The sequence below is a fragment of the Telmatherina bonti genome (assembly GCF_933228915.1).
Source record: "Telmatherina bonti genome assembly, chromosome: 21".
Taxonomy (NCBI): domain Eukaryota; kingdom Metazoa; phylum Chordata; class Actinopteri; order Atheriniformes; family Telmatherinidae; genus Telmatherina; species Telmatherina bonti.
In genome coordinates this window covers 18,953,732-18,979,891 of record NC_136630.1, presented here as the reverse complement: position 1 = coordinate 18,979,891, position 26,160 = coordinate 18,953,732, and the positions used below count along the sequence as shown (strand labels likewise).

The following is a 26,160-nucleotide window of genomic DNA, read 5'->3' as shown; positions in this document are numbered from 1 at the left end:
CTTGTAAATTCCTGATTTGTCCAGTGGGATGTCCACTGTTCAACAGGAAAGGGTGAGGTGTGTTTCAGCACGAACACAATTGAATGTGACACATAAAACACGAAAAGTTGGGGCTGCTGTTGAAATAATCTGACCGCTAATTGTAAGTCTGTTAATTATTAACCATATCTACATAGTTGGGCATTAGTTTACTGAAGTTGTTTTATAACTTCATTAAAGTTCGTGATGCGTTCTACATTGTATGATGTTGTGGTGGACATATGTGGTCTTGCTAAGCTAACTAGCCTAAAGCAGAAAGTTGGGAACTAGCTGGAATACATTAACAATACCAGTGCAAGTAGTAATAAGCTTGTTCCATAGCATTGTTCTGTTTTTTTCTTTCATTAAAATATATTTTCAGTGATCAATGGCTTTAGCTGTCTTATTACTAATGAAACAGGTTCTTTAGAGTTTTATTTTAAAGCACTGAATGGTGTTTATTTGTGAATAGGGGCGCGGGGGGAGAGTGAAAAATGTCAGAGTTAAGCGATGAGGCTAGCGAGTCGGAGCAGCTGGGCTCCAGTCTCTCCGTCTGGCTGGGGGACTCCCTGCTCCGACCCGAGGAGCTGAATGTCCCTCTGGACCTCCACACAGCCTGCGCCATCGGCCAGTACGACGTGGTGGCTAAGTGTATTAAAAAGTGTGTAACAAGAAAACACATCTTGAAGTGCGCTCGTGTTTCCCACGATTTACATTCATAATTGTTTTCAGGGGTGAGGTGAACCTGGACGGGAGGAACATGGGAGGGTGGACACCCCTCATGTATGCAGCTTACATCGGACATGACAACATTGTAAATCTCCTCCTGGAGACCGGTGTGGACGTAAATGCTACCACTCCGAGAGGACTTACTTCCCTCATGTTGGCAGCAAGCTGTGGGAATGAAAGTATTGCATATTTTCTGCTTCAGGTACAAAAGGTTCATCTTTTAATTCATAGCAACAAGTATCAAGGAGTGGAAGTACAGTATTGTTTAATGTGAAATACATGTGATTGGATTTTAGTTGATTTTGCAAGTTGGATGAAAAACTTTTAAAATCAGACAAGTAGTGACTAAAAATTTGCGCTTTTTTTTTCTTTTTTTTAAATTAAAAAGTTAAACATGAAACACATTTGAGTAAAAATTTCAGCAATCCTAAGTTATTTTTTTTCCTTTGACCCACAAGCAAGGGGCTGAGCTGGAGCTGAAGGACTCTCGAGGCTGGACAGCTTTATTCCACTGTACAAGCACAGGCCACCAGCAGATGGTCAAGTTTCTCCTGGATAACAATGCTGATGCTAATCTTAAGTCAGTGTCATTGTTTACATAAAAAGCAAACAACAATATTCAACTGTTTTTATTATTTCTATAATTATTTTTTAAACACTTCCTCACCCACAGAGAACCAGGGTCTGGTTTCACTCCCCTGATGGAGGCGGCTGCTTGTGGACATGAAATCATTGTTCGGTACCTGCTTGATCATGTAAGTAGACAACTAACTAGATGTTTTTTTGTTTGTTAGTTTTTTTGACTACTAATTCCTGGCCAGCCTAAACTGCTTTGTTTGCCATTCACCTGCTCTGTTTTTCCAAACTTCTCTCTCATCTCCTATGTATTGTATGTAAAGGCAAAACATACAAAAAAAAAGACTTGCACCATCTTTTATTAATCTACAGAAAGTTAAAGTTGACGATCGCAACACGAAAGGAGAAACTGCACGTGCCCTTGCCAAGCTGTATGGTTATACTAAAATCGTTAGCCTTATAGACTCACGTTCTCCAAGAATGAAATCAGGTATTTTCTTTTAATGTAACAGAGTAACATGGAGTTCGTTCCTTGTCTTTTATTTTCTCATTATTTGTTATTCCATCTTCCAATTCAGGACACTTTGATGACCTGAGCTCCTCAGAGGATTCTGATAGTGCACCGCATAGGATTCACTCAAGTCGAAGCATCCACGACGGGCCACAAGCCATTGCCAAGTTCCGAGTGGGAGGCACCAGCAAGTTTTGTGGTACGTCACATAAAATATCTATTTTTGTACAATGCATCATTACTAAACATTAGTTAGGAATGCAGTGATACCAGTATTTGGTATTGATCTAATATGATGTGCATGTACTCGTATTTGGTATTCATAGAAATGTTCTGATACGACAGAGCCCAATTTCAATGTGAATAAGAACGGAGCTGGAATTATTATGTTTGTTTTTTAGTATTTTCTTAATGCATGAACACATACACACAACAAAGCAATTACCGTGCCTAATCAAAAATCTGAATTCACCATTATAGCTTTGAGAAAACCTTATTTTAGGCATGTAAGTGCTTTGTCTCTGAGGTGCACCCCCTCCTCCCTCATTCTACCAAAAAAAAAAAAAAAAAAAAAAAAATCTCATTTCCTGATAATTTCCAAGCCTTACATTTAAGAGTTTTTATTCAATGGGTATCCAAAACAAAACTTATTACTATTTCTATTTTAAAAATCCAAGTTTGGGATTACCTGAGCAAGAGAAACTGAACTTGGGCATGTAGGTGCCTTGTCACAGCTGTGAACATAATCCACCAGAAACCACCATCATTATGAAAATGCTGTTTTCAGTCTTTATATTTAAAGGATAGCTGCAGGATGATCCATATGATATCACACTATTAACCACTCAGTTCTTACATTGGCTTGAATTGATGTGTCTGTAAAGTACCCTGACACAATATTGTTATGAAGTGGCGCGATGGAAATAAAGCTGAACTGAACTGAATTGAATCTATACCGGTCCACCATTAGTACCAGTTAACTGTTATGGGATTTATTAGAACTCATTTTGGTGCTTGGTATCAGCAAATATCAGATGCATCTACTTGTACTCGGTTTAAAAAAATGTGGTACTGGTGCATCACTAGTTACTAGAGTTCGTGTTTCAAGTGATTAAGTCATACAGGCAAAAGATTATGTTTCTAAGAGGAAGTCTGTGCATTGAGCATCTTCCATGTTGCAGAAAATGACAAACAGATGCTGTATGCTGCATGTAAACAGCTTTATTCGAAGCAAAACATTCCCTCAATGGTTTGCATTTAATTGAGCTACTCAATGTAACGTTTGTCCTAACAGAGCCTCAGGCTGTGTTGCCAGGATACATGTTTCGTGATGTTGGTGACCAGTGTGATGGCATCTGCTACCGTGATGTGACATCACCAATTAATGAGCTAGATGGCCAGAGCCACAGCAGCAGAGGTGAGAGGTACCCATTTATTACAGAAAGCAAGCAGATTTTGATAAATATTAATATTTTTTAAACATCTTTGCAGACGACAGTCCGTTCTTTGACAATGACATGCCCACCATGAGGAGCAGCAGTAGCAGTAGTGAGGGCCTGCCTCATGTAGTCGGACTCAGCTGGGAAGGTTCTGTGGAGAGTAATGAGGTGATCCTAACAGGCTGTTCTTTAAGATGCACTTTTCTTATTTTTCTCATACCTGGTGACAAATAATTTAATTTTACACCATCAGGATTCTGACCAGTGTAAAAAGAGCAGCTCTAGCAGAGGAAGTAAGAGTCATCACTCAAAAGGCAAAAATCGCCATGGAAGTAATGATGCTACTCGGCCCGGTGGAACAGGAAACTGTTGCAAACACACAGCTACTCGTCCCCCACCTTCTTGTACTGGTCCAAAGGCATGTCTGTATTTACTTCCATTTTTTTTCCCTTTCCATAGTTTGAACCAGTTTTAGATCTTGTTCATTGAGGTCTTAGTTGATTCTGGTTTTGGTCTAAAATCTGTTACCCCTGCAGGATCTGGAAGAGTTCTTGGAACAAATTGGTTTCTCTAAATATCTTACGTTACTTGAAGAACAAGACATTGATCTACGGATATTTCTCACCCTGACAGAGAACGATCTGAAAGAAATAGGAATCACGTAAGACTTTTGTTCTTTTATCCCAGAATTTCTAGTTACAGTTACAGGCATGTGTGTTCTTATGCAGTGAACAATCTGTTCTTATCCAGACTATTTGGACCTAAACGGAAAATGACGTCAGCCATTGCAAGGTGGCACAGTGGAGCTCGACCACCCAGTGATGCTTTGGAACAAGCTTATGCTGATCAGCTTGAGGCTGAAATGCAAGAGATGGCCATACAGCTACACAAGGTAGCTGTGAAGCAAATACTCACCATAATTTCACCATGGCAGCTTAAAAGAAAAACTTTAAAACATTTTTTAAAAAAAAATTAAACTCTACTTGTGTAGCGCTGTGAGGAGGTGGAAAGCTTGCAGAGCCAGGTGTCTCAGGAGAAGGAGTTGCGTACAGTGATGGAGGGATGTCTGATGGAGGACAAAATGGCATGGAAGAGTGTGCATGCTGAGCTGGTGGAGAACCACCGCCTGGCTCAGGACATGAGCACGACACTGACGAAGGCAAGGACGTGTCGAGCTGAACTTTTCTCCCGTCTGAATGCAGACGGAAACAGCAGCTCATACACTTGTTTGGAAGATAAAGTAAAAAGTGACACTGGTGGTAAAGGTGAGCTATGTGGCGGTGAATGAAAATTTTACTTTGAATTGGAATTAAAGAATAAAACTAAGTGATTTGGCTTCTTGTTGTAGCTGCAGAGACGCTGACATGTTCCAGTGTTGTAGAGCTGATGAAGAAGCTGGATTCCTATGAAGAGCAACTTGGTGAGTAGTTACAATAATTTGAGATCAGTAGATTGTTATTTCAGTGGATGTAGTCTCATGGGTTTGTGTCGTTTTGTCATCACAGCAGGGACTCTACAAACCCTTCTTCAGAGTCTGAGGCGACTGAGTGCCCCTGAAAAAGTCTCAGACAGCTGGGAACGGCCTTAAGCTTTCAGGTGACTACAGTCTCATTTGATTGTTCCATCGGGTATTAGAACCGTAAACATAACCTGCCTCTCATACTTTAAAGGGAGCTCCTGCCAATATTTGACGGAGGGTGATCTGACCACCCTTAACAATCTCAGCAAAATGGGAGGAGGCCAAATACAAGGCCGACCCTGCCCGAGCAAAGCAGTGCAGCAAGTAGGGCACACCTGTAGCCCGTCTGCGATTGGCTGATCGACCAGAGCTCGCCAGATGAGGACAATGGCAATGCAGCTGCTGCAAGAAAATGACAAGCAGGCAGGAAGGGTACCTGACCCCTCATTCCTGCGCTGGTGTGTGCAGGAATCCTGAAGCTGAGTTGTGCAACTGCACAGAGAAGAGGAAGGACTGAGTGAATCAGAGGCTGTAATACTGTGATGTATGTGGATAAAGTTATGATTACAATCATATGGAGAGATTTAACAGCTCGATACAAGTATATGAAATATGTTCTGCAGAGTTCGTATTTAAATGAAATTTCATTTGTTTGCTGTTAAGTGAAAATGATGTCCTGCTGAATGCATTTTTAAAACACAAAATATTTGTGTGAGCAATCACTTAATTATGAAGACAATGAGATTTCAGAATTTCTCCTCAAACTGTAATTACATAATACTTTAGGTTCACATTTTCCAGTGATAATCATATAATTTTTTATTATTTTAACCAAAGGTCCAGCCAAATCTTTAAAATACCACAATTTCAATTTATATTTATATATGAATTAAAATCCTGTAAGAAAATAGGTTGATTGTTCAAAATCTGTGCTATTTTTTCCATTGTATTTTTAACTGAAAGGTAAAATATGCAACAGAAAATCATTTTGCTTTATATAGATGTACTGTAAGGAATTGGCTGATGTTAAAAGGCACATTGTTGTAAAAGAAACATTTGTCCAATTTTTCCATAAACAGTTATGTGAAAAAATGTCAATTTCATGATGAGTGAGTGTTTAACAAGGTTTACTTCTCAGAGCCAGATGAACATGGGATTTAAAATTGGTAAAGGGACAAAACCGTGCAAAATAATGGGGAAGAATCAGACACATTTGCTGGTAATTTTGCAGTTTTACAGGACATGTACTTTGGCTGTGACTGTAAATGTTCCATTACATGAATGCAAAGACTCGGGATTTCCTGCTGACAAACCATTACTCATTTAGTACAACTCTTGAATGATATATATATACATACATACATACATACATACATACATATATATATATATATATATATATATATATATATATATATATATATATATATATATATATATATATATATATATATAAATGATGTGAACTGTCAATGGGAGTAGAATTCTTGTTGTAGATTATGACATATTGACAAATTTCTGATAGATTAAGGAACATGTTCATCATTATTTTCTAATGAACTCAGTAAATTAAGATTTTTGTTTACATCTCTGCACCATGGTTGCTTTCACAGCAGCAGTGATTTGAATGCTGTGGCTGAACTTGTGGTTTTAGTATTTATCTCTGTAATGCTGTTTTCACACCAGGATCAGATGCTTGATCATATCCAATGGTACAAATTAGTCTGACTATTAATATGGTTAGTATTTTACAGGTGAACACAGCAGATTATAGACTTGGACTTAGCAAACCCCTTTATGATTGTTAAAAGGTCTCCTTGTAAAGCCCATATTTCTCAATACTTATGTGCTCGTGGCTTTGGTGGTAAATGCATATGGCAACAGTTTGTACTCAGTGACAATCTTGCTGATATAAGAGAACTGGGATCTTTGCTTTAGTAGCTAATACTGACTGAAGAGACTCCACCCAACATGTTTTTTTTTTTTTAAAACTCCCAAGGTATAACAGTCACTAGAAAATTATTAAATTTGACTTTGTTTTGTGAAGTATAAAATATTGAAATGGCATGTATTCTGAAATCTGTGGAAAAAAAGAGCACAAGTCAGGAGGGGAAACTAAAATATAATCTGTAGTGATGCTCTGCTGCAGATCTACAGTTTCCCTGCAGGATAGGAGTAGATGGGAGAAACAGTTGTGGTGCTGTGAGAACTTAACCAATCATGTAGAAAGCAGTGACATATGACAGGAAAACAACTTCTACTGTGTAACTGCTAGACAAAGTAAAGCCGTCGGCTGGTTGCCAATTGGGATGTCCGGGCCCCTGAGGGTAAATGTATAGTGTTGCTCCCTCTCTGAGGTGCCCTCGAGTGATGCCATTTAAGGCACTCGTCCCCTGAGATCAGCTGTTTTGTGATGAAGTGGAGCTTGTAAAAGAAAAATAATCACGAGGGTTTTAAGGTACAGAATTGAAGAGTCGGACGTGCTGCTTGAATGTATTGCTTGAATTGAGAACCACAGCTTTTGACAACAAAGCAATATTAACCACGGCATCTCAAAGTAGTATGTACAGGCTTTAGTAATTCATTTAAGATGCGCAGATCATTCCTCATTTACAGGGTATAAAAACTATGTCAAAACAAGCAAATGTGAATTCACACTGAATTGCCGTTATCACTTCTGCTTACATGATTTCACCAACAGTTCAATAACAAACTCGTGAACATGAATCACATGTTATTGTGGCTCTTCAATGCTTGTGTAGAACAGAGCGCGGGTACCTCTTCTGTCAGGATCTTTTGTCAGATCTAACATCAAAGCCATCCATCCACGTTTCCACAAAACACTTCAGACGTATGTAGAATGATGCTGGTATCTTGGCACCTGTTTGCACGTGTGATCCAGGTCGGTGTGAGGAAGTTTCCCTTTCCCATGGAGGACCAGCTGCGTGAACAGTGGTTGTGACTTGTTCATGTGTACTCACACAGGTGACCGCAGCCAGCAGGGCAGTGAGCGCTGCTTTTGAGCCAGTTCATGATGTGCTCCAGATGTCCACCATGGCTACAGCCCTGACACCACACAAACAGTCCCTTCACCACATGGTGGCACACTGCACAAACACTGGCACACTGATGACACCTAAAAGACAGAGGTATTTTTATAAGCTTCCTCCATGTCAGAAATCTTTTTAATTGCTTAACAAGTGAAGAAACAGCATTTCAGGTGTTACTAAGGAACCAGTCGGGACACTAAGTGCTAAATAATTTTAACAGTGAACAAAACATGAACAGCAGGTATAGCTGTAGAGAAAATTGTGTGAACGTGAAAGAAAGTGTGTATGAATGTGCGTTAGGTTGTTAGCCATAAGGACAGCAGGTGTTCTCAACAGAAATTAGTCTTTGCTCCTGTTCTGCCTGGAGCATTTGGAAACTTCGTCCACTAATAGTGTGATCTGGACAGAGACCTGCTTGGGTGTCGGACCAGCAGTACCAGATAGCTCCCTGAGAATAATGCAGTGGTCAATATTAACTTGTAGGTCTGTTTGGGATGTCAAACTGCAGTTCTCATGGCTGAGTTAGATGTTTACCTGCTCCAACACTTACAGTTCAAAGGAAATCAGTCTATTTCTGCAGGTGTGTTGAAACAGAGAAACCTCTAAAGCCTGCAGGATGCAAACACTTGATAACTGGAGTCTGATGTCCCTGGTTAAGACAGCTTGATGAAGACCCTGCAATCACTAGTAAGGGAGCCATTAGCAATTTAAATTTGATTTGGATGTCTGTGAAGTTTGATGAGTAATGGAGTGAATTAATTAATTAATATAATGTGGTATCTATGCCAGAGACATCTAGGCACAAAAAGAAACATTGAATATACTGCTTATACACAGAAAGCTGGCCATGCAGACGTGTATTATGTCTATAGAGGCATATTTGTCATTTACCCCAATTCTGTTTTTTCCTCCCCCCACTATTGCACACTTAGGAATAATCTGTTTTACAACACTCGTTGTTTGAATCACGTCATTAGTCTAAAGTTTTTGCTCATGGGTTGTCTCCATCTGAATTTTAATCAAGTTGCCCCTTGTTTTGGGAACTTTTTGCTAAGTAGTTGTGCAGTGGCTGAAACTGCTAACATTTTAAACCATCAATAGTGAGTTTAAACATTTTGAAGCATTAACCATCAGTCAGCTGTGGCTCCACATTTACTACACATACACATGCATTTTTATTATGAAATACCTAAAAATCAGTTTGTTTTGAAGAAAGTAAGATTTAAGATTGGATGGTGATTAATAAACACGGTCATGTATTTATCTGTGCTATAAGGCTAATATTAGATTTCATCTTAAAATATTTAACAGATATATTAATTCATTATTGCTTCATAAAAATAAAATGGTGACACAGTGTTACCTGTCACATATCCAGCCCCTGTTACTCATTGGCCGCTTGCAGTTGCTGCAGTTGATGTGCAGTGTTGTCGAGGTCTGGTTCAAGCAGGTGATGGCGCTGCACGTACTCAGCTTGATGACCTCATTGGACACGTTCCACAGCTTGAACCGCTGCAGCAGGTCTATGTAGGACATGTACCAGTGCTCCTGAGAGAGAAAACAACAACTTGTTGGTTTCTTTTTTGTTTTTTTTAAGTACTCAAATAATAGTCAATGTTTTCAGCATGGAACAGAAATATTTGTCTTTAAGAAACAGCCCTGACTTATTTAATATTTTTATTTAAAAGAACCCCCAGAGATTATTTAAAGTTTATTTTTGTGACTATCTTGTCATTTTAGTACTCACATTAACAAAAAAACAAACAAAAAAAAAAAACAAACAAGTTCCACTTTATAAAGTGGTTTAAATGGAAATGGTTCATTTCCTGACCTGGGTGAGGTCATCAATCTCCTTTCGAATCCTTTCACCCAAAACAATGAGCACAGACACAGCCATCTGCACATCGCCTTGTTCGGCATAGTAGGTCAGCATCTCTCGCACAATGGGACAGAAGAAGCTAGCAGCTAGATGTGGGCTAAACTGCGGCTGAGAAATGGAGATGAGAGAGAAAGACTCAATGGGTGTCAGACAAGTGACTTCTGCCTCATTGCCGCTGACGTGTGGAGAGTCGGCCTTGTCCTGCTGAAGATGCTCTGGAGCAGATGGGTTGTCCACAATCTCATGGCGCAGCTGAAAAGCCTCTTGGGGCAGTGTGCACTCCTGTTCCTCTGTAACCACAAAAGAAGCAGATGTAGTATTAGATAGAAGAACACTAAAAAAGATCTCAGCTATAAATAGCAGGTACTGATGAATGCCGCCATTGTCGCCTGCAAGTTTTCTCAGTGATGAGACTGACTGACCTGTCTGGTTGTCATGCTCCATGGTATAGAGGTCATCGTCATCTAATTCAGCATCACCAAACATATACTCCGCCGGGCCATCACTGCCCTCCGTCTCCTCATTTTCTGAGATTGAATCAATGTTTATGAAACATGTGGTCAGTGTTACAAAAACAAAACAAGGACATAAAGATCCTCCGAATAGCCAGAGTGGGCAGCTACTCTCACCTTCATTATTATTGCTGATGTGTGAGTTTCCAGGCTCCAGGTGGATGGTATCCTGTCTGCTCTCACCTTTGCTGCGCTCCAGTCTGTTCTCTGTGCCCAGCCCCGAACCCATTTCCTTCATACTGAAACTGATTGCACAAAACATTCAACATGCATATTTAACTTGCAAACATCTCAAACTTCTGCTTCATGAAGGCACACCAAAAGAGTTTTCTACCTGTTCATTAAAGGTAAGGAGCCGAGTTTACTGAGGTTGTGGTTGGGACCGGCGGCAGCGAGGTTTGCTGGGTCGGAGAACATAATTCTCAGCATGGTCCACGTAGTAGAGACCTTTGTATGAAATGCAATCATATTATTCACAGTGAACAGTGTTACTTAGAGATGTAATCAGGAACAATCGCACATAGTATTTTTTCAGAGAGGAAAACAGCCACAGTATTAACGCAATTTTACACATCTAATGGGTTAATAGTGTTACTGCTAATATGTCTGACCCTCTAACATACTTTGTTACTCTAGGCTCTTAAAAGGCATAGATTTACTCAGTAACCAAAAAGCAGCTCAACCTGGTCATTAGCAGGTTAAATCAAATGTGGCAAGCAGTTTAATCTAAGTTTACAATTCATTTGCTGTTAGAGGAGCTACTTCAACTAAATGAATAAAAAAAAAATCAGCTGTGTCAAATCTGAATATAATCCAGTGTATTTTCAGAGCTTTCAAATAATTAAACAGAAAATGTTCAGGTTTGGAACTGTTGGCTGCTTCTTGTGCTCTGTCAGACTCTTTTTTTTTTTTTTTAGTATTAGCATTTATTTTTTGGACAAAACAGTATTTCCAGTTGCAGTTTGAAGTAAAAGGAACATAGCCGGATAATTTGGATGACAAAAAAAAAGTAGGAAATTGAAAAAGAAAAAAACAAAAAAAAAACACTACTTAAAAAGCCCGCAGTAATATCTAAAAAAAAAACAACATACAATAAAAGAAACAAAAAGGGAACAAAGGTATATTTCATGAATAAGCTCCACTAATCTGTCTTACCTGGGGTCTTTTGAGCTCCTGGGCCACCTTGGCATTGTGATCGCACAGCTCAGCAAAAGGCTTACCACTGAGGAGGTAGAGTTGTGCTGTTTTGACAAACCAGTCCATGCGGTTACTGTCCAAATCTGTCTCGAAGACACTAAGAACACTGGACACGTGAGCAAACTGTTCTGTCGGGTCAGGTTTCTTGAAGAAAAAGATGGGATAGCGACGGTCACCTCCAGGGTATGGCTTCCTGTTGGTGTCACTGCTGATCAGACTCTCCTTGGCTGCAAAGGCCAAGTCACCCATCAGTCCAAAGCAGAGACCCTCAGGGTTCGCCTTGTCCACAGGACGAGTGGCGTCCTTAAACATATGCTGGTAGAGTGTACTGTCTTTAGAGCCGGAGAGCAGAAAGTGAGGGTCATGCTGATGACGCCACACAATACCAGTGGTGACATCTTTGTGCTCCTCAAATGTGGCAAAGGGAATGAAAGGTCTGCGAATGTCCCACACATAGATGTTGTGGTCCACCATCATGGAGCAGGTTGCCAAATGAAACTTCCTCTCAGGCCGCCATTTGACTCGGGCCACTGACGCAATCGTCTGGACACAGTATATTTCCTTGGCCCTGTTTGTGGTCATGTCCCAAACTTTTACCATCTTGTCTCTGCCCCCTGTAGCCAGCCAGCCCCTTAGACAGAAAACAGGATCAACAGTGACAACTAAAGTGAATCCGACCAGGAAAAAATACAAAACAACCTTTCAAGTGTACAAAACATATCTTTAAAATTGAAGGTGAACCACTGTAGAGAGAGGAAAGTCTGAAATCTTGCGCTTGGTTGTTAAAAAATGCACTTTTAATTTCCCATGTACCTGTCATCAGGATGCCAGTCGCAGCAGAACACAGGGCCAGTGTGTGCAGTGAACATTCGCTCATACCGATCTGGCCGTCTAATGTCCCACAGCTGGACATTGCCATTTTCAAAGGATGCAGCAAATGTAAAATAATCTTTCATGCTAAACTGGACATCCCTGACACTCTCTGACTGACCTAGATGAGAAACAACATCAACATAGCATGTTAGAGGACACCAGGAAATAATACCAATCAGTAAGAAGAAACCTCATTACATTAGCTGAGCAGTGAAAAACAGACTGGCTTGTGTTAGACTAAAACTTATTCACTTACAGAAATAGATTATATTAAGAGTCTTTCTTGTAAAGACAAAAACTTTGATGGTTTATTTCAGGGCTGTTAAATCCTTAGTAAGCTGTCCTGCTCTTAACCACACATAAAGTAGAGAGGTTTCAATGTAAAAGACTGTGAAAGCCTTTAAACTTTCCTTTGCAACAACTTGTGAAGAAATTTCTCATAAATATGTGAATCTTATAAATGATCATTTGCTGTAAAAGCCAAAAGCCCAAAAATTAAGCATTAAAGCTTTGCAAGCAATGAAGTTATAAGTTACATCCAACATGAAGACATTACTGTGATCTACATGACATTTCCAGTAGTATGTCTAAGTACCTGAGAATGTACTGACAGACTCTTTTTTGCGTAGGTCAAAGCACTTCATGAAGCCGTCCTGTGAGCCACTCAGCAGCATATAAACTTCTGTGGGGTGGAAGCACACCTTGTTGACAGTGCGTTTGTGCTCAGTAAACAGTTGATCCTGCTTGTTGCGAGAAGGCTTTCCCAGATTCCATGTGACCACTGCCCCGTTGGTGGCAGCCGTTGCCAGTAGGTTCTCCTCCATCTGGTGCCACATGACATCGGCGCAGCTGAAGTTCAGAGACGGTTTGCGGCCAACTCGTAGATTCAGCTTCTCCACAAACTGCTCCTCTTCAATTGCGTAGATCTTGAAAATGTTGCGTCCAGCAACAACCACCTGTGTGGCATCACGGCACACGCTGATGGCATTGGCAGGAGCATCCAAGTGGCAGAACATAGTCCGACCACTAATTGTGTTGCTACTGAGGGCTGTGGTAACCCGTGACATTTTCTCCATGTTCCTAGAGCAGATTAAATTGTTTAAAGAAATAAAAAGTGATGATATGCATGGTGCAGCATTCAGCTAATTTACCATCACTGCTGCAACATGTAACAAAGCACTTTAACATGTCACCAGTAGGTGGCACTCTTGAAAAATGCAACAACACAACATTAGAGAACTTTGTCCTGGAGGTGGAACAAAGAAACAGAAAAGCCAGTATTTAGCTAAATAACTAACAAACAAAGTCATACCATGTATGCGCTACCTATACAGTGTATACACACACACAAACACATATTTTGGTCCATTTTAATCAAAGTACTTACTCAGCAAAGACCTGAAGGTCTCAGAAGTTTCTGCAGCTTGACAGTCTTTGTCATGTGCTTCCATTGGAGCATACTGGTAAATGACAGGCTGCCATGACAGCAACCCACAGCATGGTATCACCTGCATTTGTAAGGGTTTGAGCATATGTTTCACATCCATCACATAAACAACAACAACAAAAACTATGATGACACTACCGTAACAATGAGTAAGAGGCTGATGATGTAACAGCATATGACTTCAACATTACTGTTGCAAACACTTTTGGTGCAAACTTTGGTAACACAATGTATACTGTAATTTACTGCATAAAACCATAAAATGACATAAACAACGTGAAGTGAGCGGCATTCAGGAAGATTACTCTGACATGCAGTAAAATACTGAACAGACACGAGCTAGCAACTCTGTTAGGACTTTATCATGGGTGTGTTTCAGTTTAGCAAGAAAATTAATCAGAATCCTTTCGGATTACTTAAACATTAAGCAGTAAAAATTACTCCACCTCATGATAATCAAATTGCAAACAAAAGTTTAAGTCTTTACATATTGGTCGAATGCATATAATTTCCTCTTAAAACTTTCTTAAAAATGTTTTCAGTACAAATAAAATGTTTCTGCAGTTAAGCCACCAGAGATGGTTTTTATCATATACTCTATGAACTCCTGACATGAATAGGTCTAGTGTGTATTTTGAAACACTTGAGATGATTCTTTTTTGGGGGTGTGTGAATGTGTTTGATAGCTGTGTAATATCTTTTTCTTGGTCTTGTCTTTTTTTTCATAGTCTATATGTGATTGGGAATAAAAACAGATTTATCCGAAAACAACACTTACCAAACAGTTTGTAATTTCTATGTACTCCAAAACTCTATGTAAAATATAATAACGTTACTAAGTAGCAGTAATTTTAGTTTGTTTTCACCAACACAAACATAATGTGGACGCATGTTAGTATCCAATACTTGGAGTGATGTCGCTTTGTTATGGTTATAGCTATCAAACATCTTCATGGTTTAGCTCTATCTAATTCAAAAGCTTTTTATGACAAAAAAAACAAAAAACAAAAAACATTTTAGATGCATTGAAAATACCTTTAAGATATTGCTAGGGAGATATATTTTGTTTTAAACACGATTAATTTTTTCCTATTTTGAATTTGGCATCTTAATATAAGCCCCAAGCAGACGAAAAGTTTAACCGTCCAGCGTAGTTTGATTATACTCCAATATGTATGTCTAAATTGATGCACAACGACAGCCAGCTCCGTGGTGCTGTTTACTCAGCGGATGACTTGGCTACAAACAGCTAAACTGGGAACACTGGGTACTCTGGACCCTTAACATGACTGCAATGTGACGCTAATGTTAGCTGACTAACCTAGAACAGCTCTGCGTATAAGAAACATACATAAGTATGTTTAAACTAAATACAAACAATAGCTATACGAGAAGTATATACACATAGATAACGGTAAATAAATAAATAAAATAATTAAGTTGTACAAGGAACAAACCTTGTGTTGTGAAGCTGATGCTAACAGCTCGTAGTACCGGAAGTAGTATTTAGCGAAAATCTCGCGAGAATCGAGTTACTACCATCGGAAGCAACGTTCAACTACTGCGGGTAAAGGTTTATTTTTGTCTTAGTGTGTCTAAACTGGTTTAAACGTGGTATTTACTGGATCAAATACCCGTTGTTCAGTTGCTTCATTACGTACATACAAGATGACGAGTTTATTTAATTTTTTGTTTTTGTAGTTGATGCTGTGATCTGTCATGAGTGCTCTGTTTTCCTGCGAGGAACCAGCCACGTGGATGCGTGTTTATGAGAAGTACTGGGATGTAGTGGAGGCCAAGACCAAAGACAGAAAACCTGGGAAGCTCCTAAAGCTTGATAAATGGTAAAAGAAAGGAACAGTATTTCCTCCATAAGTTTATTTATTATTTGGTTTTTCTGATATTTATGCATGTTTTAGTTTCAAACTTTTTAAAACTAAAACAGGGTTTGACTGTTCTCATGCAGATGGTTTTGTTTTCACCATCATCTGTGTTTTTCATCCTCATAAGTTTAACTTGTCTACTCTACATGACAACTGGGCATACTGACTCACATGAGCTGGTAGTCATATGAATTCACATTGATTGATTTACAAATCAGGGTTTACGGAAAGCTACTTTTTATTGTTAGATGCTTATAATGTTATTTATGAAAATAAGTAGCTGTACTCAGTTTACAGATATCTGGTTGGCTTGGTTTATGTCACTGGGTAAGATTTTGCCACCCAAATATGGTCAAAATACATTTTAGTTTGGTTTTAGTCTTTATAATTATGCTGAATAAACATTTGCGATGAGAAAAAGAAATTGTAATCATGACAAGAACAATAGATAAAAAAGAAAATCAATTTTTCTGTGAATGAGCTTGTGTGCAACTGGTCCTAAACTGAGTTTATATTTGTTATAAGGTACCAAGAGGACTTACCTACACTGATTTCAAGTCGATCTGACAAACACATTACTCTGTCAGAGCTGGTGAAACTGATGGAGTGGAAGCTCACAGTAAGTGAACATCATAACTAAAAACTTGAAGGAAACTTCTCACCATCTTTCCATTTAACTGAGTACAAATGTATTCCATGCAAAATATGGACTCGCTGTTTCAGTAACTATTCCTGTAAATATCTGAGATGCATCTACACATATCCGTCAGCTGTGTCCTTGAGTTGTCCTGTGGTCTTATTTGCAGAGAGGAAAGTTTAGGCCGAGGCTCCAGCAGCTGGTGGCATCCAACAGTGAAGACATAGTAGAGAAATGTTCCAGAAAAGCTTTCAGTCTCCTGCCGGATGTTCAGGCAGCAATCGCAGAGCTCAGCTCACTGAAGGGAGTTGGCCCAGCAACAGCCTCAGGTCAGCACCCTATCCCCTCTTTTTTGTCTGAATAACATATATATATACACACACACACATATATGTCTGGCTCGTTAAAAGGACTGGGTGATTGATTTTCAGCATGTTTGCAGAATCTTGCTCACACAGACCAAATAAGGGGCTGTGGCTCCCAACTATATGTTTAAAGGTTTTTAAGGTCTTCATGGTCACATACCACTTTGGGGCTGACTATTGTTGTCATTCCAGCTGTTTTGGCGGCAGGAGCTCCAGAATTGGCAGCATTTATGTCTGATGAGGCCATGGAGAGTGTTCCAGGACTAAAGCCCATCCAGTACACAGCCAAACACTATGCTCTGTATCTGGATAAGATGGTTGCATGGTCTGAAAAACTAAACAAAGGTAGCTGCTTACAATTTAATGTAATTTCTTGTCCTTGTGTTTCACAACATTAGAGTGTTGAAGCAAAACTGCTTCCTCCATCATTATTTTAGCGCCCAAACAAGTAATAAAACAAATTGGAATATTAGTGTTTGTTGACAACCTAGTTAGATCTCTGATGGTAAACTTTAAGATAGGATTTTTCTTGATATGCTGGACAAAACAAACAGCTATTGTATTGCTTTTTGTCCCCAGTTGATCCACAGCAGGACTGGACGCCCCAAAAGCTGGAGTTGTGTTTGTGGGCGATGACCATAGACACACGGCAGCATCTCCAGCTTCTAAATGATATCAATGTGAGCGGCACCAACAAGAAGACGACGACCTTAGACCTCAACACTGGCCACAGACCAGCAAAAAAACTCAAAACTGTGTAAACTTTGCATCTTATAAGTTGATTTTTATGTTTGTTGTTTTTATATATATATATATATATATATATATATATATATATATATATACATACATAAATAATAAAACCCTCATATTAAAGATAATTTTACAATTTAGTTTACTTTTCAATTTCACATAGAAGCTGAAACCAGTGAAGAAAACCTTTCAACAATGTTGTAGGTCAACAAACTAAGAAAGCAGAAGGATGTGGCCACAGTATTGTTCTTTATTTATATTGTTTCTAAATTAAAGCAAAGTACAATGAACAGTACAAAATAAAACAAAATATATTCATATATATATATATATATATATATATACAATATAAAATGGTTCAGTTCAGAACATTTAAAAAGTACAATAGATTGTGAAGTAATTCATGAGGACTTTGATATAAATTATCCATACGTAAATTTAGTTTTCCTTAAGTCTCCTCTTGACAGAGAAAAATAGCTTCTTCAGCTTCTTTTTGTAAACGCTGTGTTGGTACAACCTCTTGTCTGGTCTGAGAGATTGAACCTCATAAGCTTGGCACCATTTTATTGATACAAGAAAGCAGCTTTGAAAAACCTACCACAGCAGCACAGATATGACTTATTATTCTGATACTTCGGAGGAAAAAGACTCCTTTCAAGAAACCTGCAATGTTTCTGTATGACCTAAAGAGGCTCAGTATTCGTGATATATTTGAAGCATAGCAAGCAAGACTTTTAACAATGTTACAAACCAGGAGTTGTTCCCTCATCTCAAGGGAAAATAACAGAAAAAAGCTGCTTCTTTTACATCTGTACCCTTTCATGAACTTCACAAATTTCTCTTGAGAAAGGTCATTTTTCAGTATTTTACATCAGACCCTGTTGATCACATTTTGATGTCAATTTCAAAATAATTTGGGAAATTAAGCTGAACCTCAGCAATTTTAGGGCTTGGATGAAAAAGCTTAAGAATCATTAAACAATATTGTATGTAAAGATGAAAATCCAATGGCACAGTTCCACGTAAGGAGCTACAGCAGCCTGCTTTACCTGCACAGTCCTACAGTGAGTCTTACCCATAGCTAAGAAGAACTAAACGCTAGAAAAGGCAACCAGGCGAGCTTGTTGGCACACGGCACCTCAGAGCAGCTACAGATGTTTGCACTGTGGCTTCTGTTCAAATTCTGTACATAATCTTGGTGAATGTAGCAAACGGGTAAAAACAAAGAAGCCCTTGGCAATGCTTAGTCTTGGGCTCATTTATACTGCAACAAGGCATTGGGCAGAACAGCACAATGAATTAACACAGGTAGACAAAATGAAATCGTTACAGCACAATAACATGTCAGTTACTACTTTTTGGCAGTCAAAAAGCCCTCTTTTGACAGAAACATAGAAACAGGAAGTTAGGAGGAGCTTTTGGGAATGGCAAGTGATGCTGTATTTTGAATGAAGAGCACAGATGTTGGGTAAGGTCGCATTAGCAAGGGCTCAAATAAAAAATCAACTTCAACTATTTCAACTATAACTAGTTCATGCCACCCCCCACCCCAACCCCCATCCCTAGAAATCAATTAACATCAAATCAACAGCAGCAACTTTCAACATCAGTGTTTTACTTTGTATGAGGAGAACTTAGTCAAGTATCTTTTAAGGTTTTGATATTAGGGGCAACACGAATTCACAAGCCTTCGACTTCAGTCCTTCAAGTCCTTCCACAAGGGGTTATAATTATGGTTTATGCATGTCTTAAAAGTATATCCATTTACTAGCCTATTTCCCCCCCATTCCCTCTGGGTTCTTATAAATCATAAGTTTAAGAGGCACATTAACCTCTTTCAGGCATCCTCTTTGTCTTCATTATAGCCTAACTGTATACATGCATTATTCATCAACAGATCTTTACTTTCCCAAGCAATAATATTTCCCGATACACTAGTTTTCATCAAGGATACATCACTACCACTTATTGGTGGATCCTTTTTTGTTTAAATGGATCTGAAAATGGCTTATTATGTTTATTTCATACCCATTCTTCTCATTAAACTTCAAGTCTTCTGTCACGACTGACAGTTTGATGGTGAAGCAAATGTGTAGGACTGCTGATAATCAAGACTGGCCAGAAAAAAAAAACCCAGGCAGCCACTGGACATTCAAATGGATTATTGATTGAAAGACTAAAAAATGGAATGTAGAATTGGGTAAAAGCAATTAAATGTAAAAGCCTGAATCACTGTGAAGGTAATGTATGACAGAAGCCCCGCCCACAATTTGTTGTTTGCAGGAGTACTGCAGTGAGATGTCCGCACTCGAGGGATGGGTTGGTTGGTAACATTTTAGAGATGTGGGCACTTGTAAAGTTATGCTGCATTGACTATAAACAAGTTCTCAAACAAGTAGTAAAAATGAGTTTAGCTACATGAAAACATTTCAAACAGTCTGGGGTTTCACAGGCATGTATTTGCACAGTTTAACTTTTTTTTCAATATCAACCTGCTGAATATTCACAAAGAAGTCATTTATGATCATACACACAAATGTTAGAAAAAAAAATAGCTGAAGCTACCTAATAGCAGCTTTCCAATGTTTTTTGTTTTCTTTCCTTTGCTTTTGCCCTCTTCAGTTAGTTCTTTCTATGGCTTATTTTATAAAGCACTGACTGAAGATTTATAAAAATCAAGTGGCTTCACTTATAGGTGGTTAGCTAACAATCCAGGGGATTATACTCACATTGTTTTTCTTCTTTCTTTTTTGTTTTTAGTGGATCAGAGCCATACAGGACATATCAGGAAAATCAGATCATTAATTTTGCACCATTTGAATTTTTTTCTCCTTTCCCCTAAAAACAGGGAATAGTACAAATAAATAGTCTTGGTTATGAACATACAATATACATATTCCACTTTAAAATGAAAAACAGGGACAACAGAATAACATTTTTTTTCCTTTATAGATACATTCCTTTACAAATGTATACAGTCCCTAAGAATGAAAAACTGAGGTATTGACTGGGCCTGACTTAGAGACCCCAATGCCTTCTGGGACACGCAGGTCAGAGGTCAAGTGGTGAGACATCCACGCCCTCCCCCAGTTCAGTTTGTCAGAGCAAGAACAGGCAGAGGCAAGTGTGCGGAGGGGTTTCTGATGTTTCTCTCTTCACTTTGTCCGTGTTGACCGACAGAATCAAGCAGCAAATATTCTCAAAGACAAAGAGGAGAAGAGTGTGTGTATATGTGTGTGTGTGTGTGTGTATGTGTCCTCGCCTTGCTAAAAGCCATAGAGGATGACGTGGCATATTTTACACAGCGTGCTGAGCAGGTGTGTGGTTGACGTCCGACGCAGCAAAAGGAGTCCTTCGGTTGCTCTCGGATCACACAGTCACCCTAAAGTCCAGTTTTCACATTATGTTTTTGGTGTGTGAACTATGTTTCTGTATCCACAGTGTAGATGTCATGGTGAGGAAAAGATGCAGGAACACTGATGACCTCTACATGAAGTGCAAATTACAGGGATTTTTCTAATCTTAAAGTTTACTTAAAACTGAAAGATCTGTGTGAACTGAGAAAAACGGACTCTACCTAAATGTTCTACGGGGATTTATTTCATCAGTTTTTACTATTTTCTATGTAAGCTGATTTTCCACTCATCGTGCCAACAATTCTTAAAAAAAAAAAAAAGCGACAGTGACCCCTGTGAGTTACAGCCACCAGGGACAGTAACAAAGAAACAGTCCTACCAATTATTCTTGTGTCTATTTTCAGAAATAAAAATAGCCTGTCAGAAATTTGGGCATAGACTGAGGTTGAGGCTACAAGCAAAACACGGACATCACCGCAGATGATACTTCTCTCTTGCATCTTACCCTTTCCTTCGTTTTTCTCTTCACCAGAGGCACATGTCATGAAGTCAGCTTTACACGAATGAAAGATGTGTGCAGAGAAATGACAGATGAAACAGCTTTTCAAAAAGAGCACAACTGCTAAATGCTCACAAACGTTAATGCTGGTAATGTAGATGAGACTCAATGTATACTCTATAAAAAGACTTAATCCTCCCCAAATTGAATCTGAGGAATCTTCACCTGTATTTGTTGCTACTGTAATCCCTCTTTAATAAAAGAGACTTATGTCTTTGATTTGCAAAGTATCTGTAAAAAAGGATTCTTGGTCAATTTTTAGTTTGAATAATTTCATTTGGGTCTGTATTAAGAGGAAATGGAAAGTTAACTATGGTCAAAGGAGAGCAGGGCTGGAGCTGTAGGATGGGGGTCGGGGGGGCCATCATCAGGGGGGAGGTGGTATCTGTACCTCCAGGAGGTCATACGCAAATATGTTCCAGAAGATGGCAAAGAGAAGGAAGGTGATGAAGGAGAAGACGATGACCCACCAAGAACACTGTTTCTGCAGACTCTCCTCATAGCTGCGCAGGATTAGCAGCCCCATGCTGATACCGACCACGGCCCCCGACAGGTGTGCCATGAAGCTGGGCTGGGGACCAGAGGAGGGTAATGGTGGTGAGAAGCGAAGCCAGACTGCACGGCCCACCTCTGAGCTCACTAAACAGGACACAGCACAGAAGGACAGTAGTAGATAATTATAGGAAGCTTAAATTAACTTAGCTAAATGACTGTAAACATGGAGAAAACAGCTGGTCTGGTGTTTTTCAAAGGTTCATTTACGAGATTTTCTAAAACCTAAAAATATTATATCAAGTTTGTTGGATCTACAGAAAATCAGATATCAAGAACAAGAACTACTTCTTTTGTGGGACCACTGACCTCCTGAAATCTTTGCCATTTGTCATCTAGAAAATTGCATACACTGATAATAATACTTCTGATAAAGTTCTGTTTAACATAATTTGAAAAGTAGTTTTTCCAGTGCACTTTTACAGTAATCAACAGAAGTTTAACATTTATAGCTACCGTCATAATTTGTTTCCTGACTACTTATAACATACATTGGGTATTTGCAGGTTCCTGTATTCTGCCCTGTAGCCTGCAAAATCTCTGAGTGCATCCTTCATCTTTGAGGTTTCCAATAGGACCAGAGTATTAAATGTTGCCATTGTTTTACTGCACACGGTGCAAAGCACCAAATAAATCTGAGGACATAGTTTAATATTATCAGGACATACTTTGGTTTATACAGTACCTTCAGTTGGTTATGAGACCTTGCAGCATGAAATACAGTCTGAGATCATTAGTTGTAATATTTTGCATCTTACTCATTGTCGTGAAGGCTCTGCTTTAACTGGTTTGGCGATATGAGAATGCATCATAACAGCCTGGTAATGGTTTTGTGTACTTGAGTTACTTGTGGTGGGCTTACTTGGCACAAACATTTAAGTCTTAGCTTGGCTTGGCTGAGTTTTCAAAGATCAGTCACAGTGTTATTCTAAGATAAGCTGCTGTCTGCAGACGATACAAGAGTGCTGTCCTGCAGCAGCTCAGTCCTGCCATCTTAAAAAATTAGAGAAAAATTCACCCTTTTTTTCTGACTACTGTAAACTCATGTTTTTAGTCTATAATTATCCTGTTTATTCTCCCCAGCTTGCAACATCACATTACAAAGGAAAACAATGTCCTCTTGCTTTGAAACAAACATTAGTACAATTGAAAAGACAATAAGCAAACATTATATACCTGACTGATGATGAAATGTTTGCTTTCACCTGAATGAGGAATTAGGAAAACTTCCGATTATGCATTAATTTGAAATGCTCTTTTCTGCACATGTTAAACGTACTGATCCACAACAATAATTTGCCTTCAGTTTGTGAAGAACTCCCAAACTGCACATTAAAATTGTTATAATGTTAATTATCATTGTGTCCATTTTCCTTACAGTGTTATAAATGTATGAAGTGTGTAGCTAGGGTGCAATTTAATTTGATACATTTAAATTTTATGACAAAAGCATGTAAAATCTTTTACCTGGTTTTCTGAGTCATCATCCATCAATCCATTCTTCGATATAAGGTTATTCTAATTTAAAGCTGCACTTCTAAGAAAACAAAACATCACTTTCTAACCCTGTTAATCCAAATAAAGACTAGACATTACGACCGGCTCAGTTACAGTGCAAAAAGTGATTTACAGGAAATGAACTGTTTCCACATAAATTGAAGTCAAAAGAGAATCACTGGGAGTTTCAATGGATCTCTTTTCTGAAAACTGCAGATCTTGTTTGCTGTCTTTTTTGTGCTGCTGTAACGAAAGTCTTTGACGCTGAATAAATACTCGGCGCTAACACAATGAATTTAGAGCAAATGCTAATTTGGATTTCTCAGTAACACGCTGGCATGTCACATTTTACTCATATTTGTTAAAAAGTGAAATAAAAACTCAGCAGAGTTTTGGGGTGGCAGGCTTTGGACAGATGGAGTGAGCATATTGCTCAGTAATGACAGTCAGACTGTACAGTCCATCGTGCGGAGAAAAAGGACAAGTAACACGAATGCTTTGAAAACAAAGCATGTCCAGTCATGGCTATCACTCTGAGCTATTAACACTGATAGCTCAAGTAGCATGTCTGGTGCTCAGCTTTAGGATGTTTTTATACCCTGTTCATGAGAAAAACGGGGAAAAAGAAAAGTAATGCATAAAAGGCTGAAAATGAATTCAACACGAAGAGAAAGAAGAACAGTATTCAGAGAGTGAATTAAGAAAACATACTGCAAACAAGTGCCAGGATCATGCGGAGCAGCTTGTACGGACAACGCATCCCAGCCCAGTTCTGCAACACAGAGAGCAAAAGTGATTTGTCAGCACAGGGCAATCACGACACAAACAAGCAGCACTCACATGAGTTTTTAAGCAGCTTTAGCAAGAAACAGCTCAGTTTCTGTCATAAGCTCATGTTTAGACCTTAGTAAAAAGACCATCCATATCCATATGAGAGCAATGGCAGCACTTATACAAGACAGAGATGTGATTATACACCTGGCTGCTCTCCACTTACTGGTTCCAACCCAGTGGTGCTTTATTAATTGGGACTGTGATAATTTAAGAGAATGGGAGAATGGGCCAATGAATAAATGTTGTGATTCTCTGGGGTAAAAAGACAAGGTATTCTGACACATTTACTCCACAGGATGAATAATTGTACCCATCCAATCCTTCCTTAAGTCGCTGGCTGTGTGAATATCGCACAGTGCCACACTACCATCTCTCAATGGCAGAAAATGAAACGGGGACTGTCATGTAATATTCCAGAGAAAGGTCTGAATAAAACATGCTGTGACTACACTTCACTATGATATTTGGCTATAAATTAAACAAAGACGAAAAAGTAATACAGGTAAGGTCACAATATCATTTACAAGTTAACAATTGCGGTGTTGAAGGGTCTTAATAACAGAGCAAGAGAGGTTACTTGTGGTGGGAAAGTTGTGATGTGATGCTTCTCTATTCGCTATTGCACAGTAAATCCAGTTTGTCTGTTACACATCTCGCTATTACACTCAAGATGCAAACATGCAGACCTGCTTGACGAATTGGTGCATGAGATCTACTAAACCAGAAAGGGTTCTTGTAAAAAAAAACAAAAAAAACATTTTTATTTTAAAAATACCAATTTAAATGCAATATCAATAGTTAAATGTGTGTTCTAGTGAGACCAAATATATATATTGAGTTGTATGACTTCCAGGGAGTTAGAATCGCAGAATCCTCATTCAGCCTGAAAATGTACTTTGACTGAACTGGATGATGACACTTGATGGCAGATGGTTTGAAGTTTTGGCAAAATGGGGCAAAGTTTCAAGATTTACCACTTTAAGAAAGAAAGATGTGAGAAAAAGTTGATAAAATCCATCAGAGCAGAACTAAAAAGTGCCTTTAAGGATTTCCCAACAACAAGCATCCATCATGTGTATCAGACCAAACAAATCAAGCTGCTTCCAACACGCTTTGCTTTTGGTCTGTCAGGGCACTTTGATTTCCACCACTGCTGGCATCGATGCTGCCCACAGCGAACGGTGACATTAGTTAAAGTGATTCGTCAGATCTAGTACCGCCTTGAGAGCTAGAAGAGAGTGTGAAAAGATTTCACATAGGAGCACAGTGACAACTAAACATGTAAATACATGGTGAAAAAAAAAAGCTGTCAAGCAGTTTCAAGGGAATACACATCGTGACTGTTTTAGTTTTTACAAAAAGCTTTAATCATTTGTATCAGACTCTGAAATACCATTTTACTTCAGATGCTTAAACATAGATACAGACATGGAAGACCACGATTAGCAAGCTCCAGCAAAATCTTCACTTTACTGATTAAAAGACAAGAGATTGCGATGGCCAGCCACACGTGGTATACTTATCCACACAACTTAACAATTTCCTAGTCAACTAGTTGACACACATTGCCTCTATTATCCAGTGGCATTCTTCCAAAGAGCCCCTGGGAATTAAAAGTATTTATCACATGCACATGATCTGACTGTGGCAAAAGAAAAAAAGAAAACCAGTGGGATCTTAAGGAAACGAGTCAAAGCAGACAGCAGGGAGATAGCGCTTATGCCTATTTAGTAGCAGGTGTCTCTGACATTTCCTTTCCATTGAAAACCATTTTCAGACCTAACAAAGGAGGCAATGATGATGGCAGTTACCATGACAACATTGGCCAGATGCGCTGAACACAGAGCATAGACCCCACCAGAGCCCCCCAACACTGGAGCACGCATGTCTGTGATGGACACTGTCAGTGAGCCTGCAGGGGACAGAAAAAGCGACATATTAGGAATGTTGATGTAAGAGAAGGAGAACACGCAATATGTCAGTGTAGTGTGTGTGTGTGTGTGTGAGTGAGAGAGAGAGAGCGAGAGAGAGAGA

The 26,160-nt window shown here is 39.0% G+C and overlaps 4 protein-coding genes across 5 annotated transcripts in view; 2 read left to right on the top strand and 2 right to left on the bottom strand.

Annotated features, from left to right (window-relative positions):
- The first annotated feature begins 83 nt into the window (after nt 1–83).
- anks3 (ankyrin repeat and sterile alpha motif domain containing 3) lies at nt 84–5,752 on the top strand. Its single transcript, XM_079261290.1, has 16 exons — nt 84–142; nt 491–679; nt 751–949; nt 1,206–1,327; nt 1,421–1,502; nt 1,696–1,813; nt 1,902–2,033; nt 3,129–3,251; nt 3,326–3,441; nt 3,527–3,691; nt 3,810–3,934; nt 4,024–4,165; nt 4,265–4,538; nt 4,622–4,693; nt 4,779–4,869; nt 4,944–5,752. The coding sequence occupies exons 2-15, from the start codon at nt 513–515 to the stop codon at nt 4,859–4,861; spliced, it is 1,920 nt and encodes a 639-aa protein (XP_079117416.1). The 5' UTR covers nt 84–142; nt 491–512; the 3' UTR covers nt 4,862–4,869; nt 4,944–5,752.
- A 1,345-nt stretch (nt 5,753–7,097) lies between these two features.
- wdr24 (WD repeat domain 24) lies at nt 7,098–15,181 on the bottom strand. The gene is made up of 11 exons (XM_079261289.1): nt 15,148–15,181; nt 13,631–13,751; nt 12,839–13,323; nt 12,184–12,361; nt 11,329–12,001; nt 10,508–10,620; nt 10,291–10,418; nt 10,084–10,188; nt 9,614–9,951; nt 9,146–9,330; nt 7,098–7,868 (listed from the first exon to the last, which is right to left on the bottom strand). Exons 3-11 carry the CDS (start codon nt 13,317–13,319, stop codon nt 7,700–7,702), a joined length of 2,370 nt encoding a protein of 789 aa, XP_079117415.1. The 5' UTR covers nt 13,320–13,323; nt 13,631–13,751; nt 15,148–15,181; the 3' UTR covers nt 7,098–7,699.
- A 40-nt stretch (nt 15,182–15,221) lies between these two features.
- LOC306771419 (uncharacterized protein) lies at nt 15,222–17,336 on the top strand (the record flags this gene model as incomplete). The annotated part of the gene is made up of 6 exons (XM_079260584.1): nt 15,222–15,257; nt 15,392–15,534; nt 16,099–16,192; nt 16,380–16,539; nt 16,768–16,920; nt 17,155–17,336. Exons 2-6 carry the CDS (start codon nt 15,410–15,412, stop codon nt 17,334–17,336), a joined length of 714 nt encoding a protein of 237 aa, XP_079116710.1. The 5' UTR covers nt 15,222–15,257; nt 15,392–15,409.
- Nucleotides 17,337–21,610: 4,274 nt separating this feature from the next.
- rhbdl1 (rhomboid, veinlet-like 1) overlaps nt 21,611–26,160 on the bottom strand; it is a gene marked incomplete at both ends in the record, with an annotated part of 47,571 nt that continues 43,021 nt past the window's right edge. For both annotated transcript variants that reach the window (XM_079261291.1, XM_079261292.1), the window contains 3 exons: nt 21,611–21,882; nt 24,004–24,064; nt 25,938–26,038. In XM_079261291.1, coding sequence (XP_079117417.1) covers nt 21,611–21,882; nt 24,004–24,064; nt 25,938–26,038 — 434 coding nt within the window. The remainder of the gene's footprint in view (nt 21,883–24,003; nt 24,065–25,937; nt 26,039–26,160) is intronic.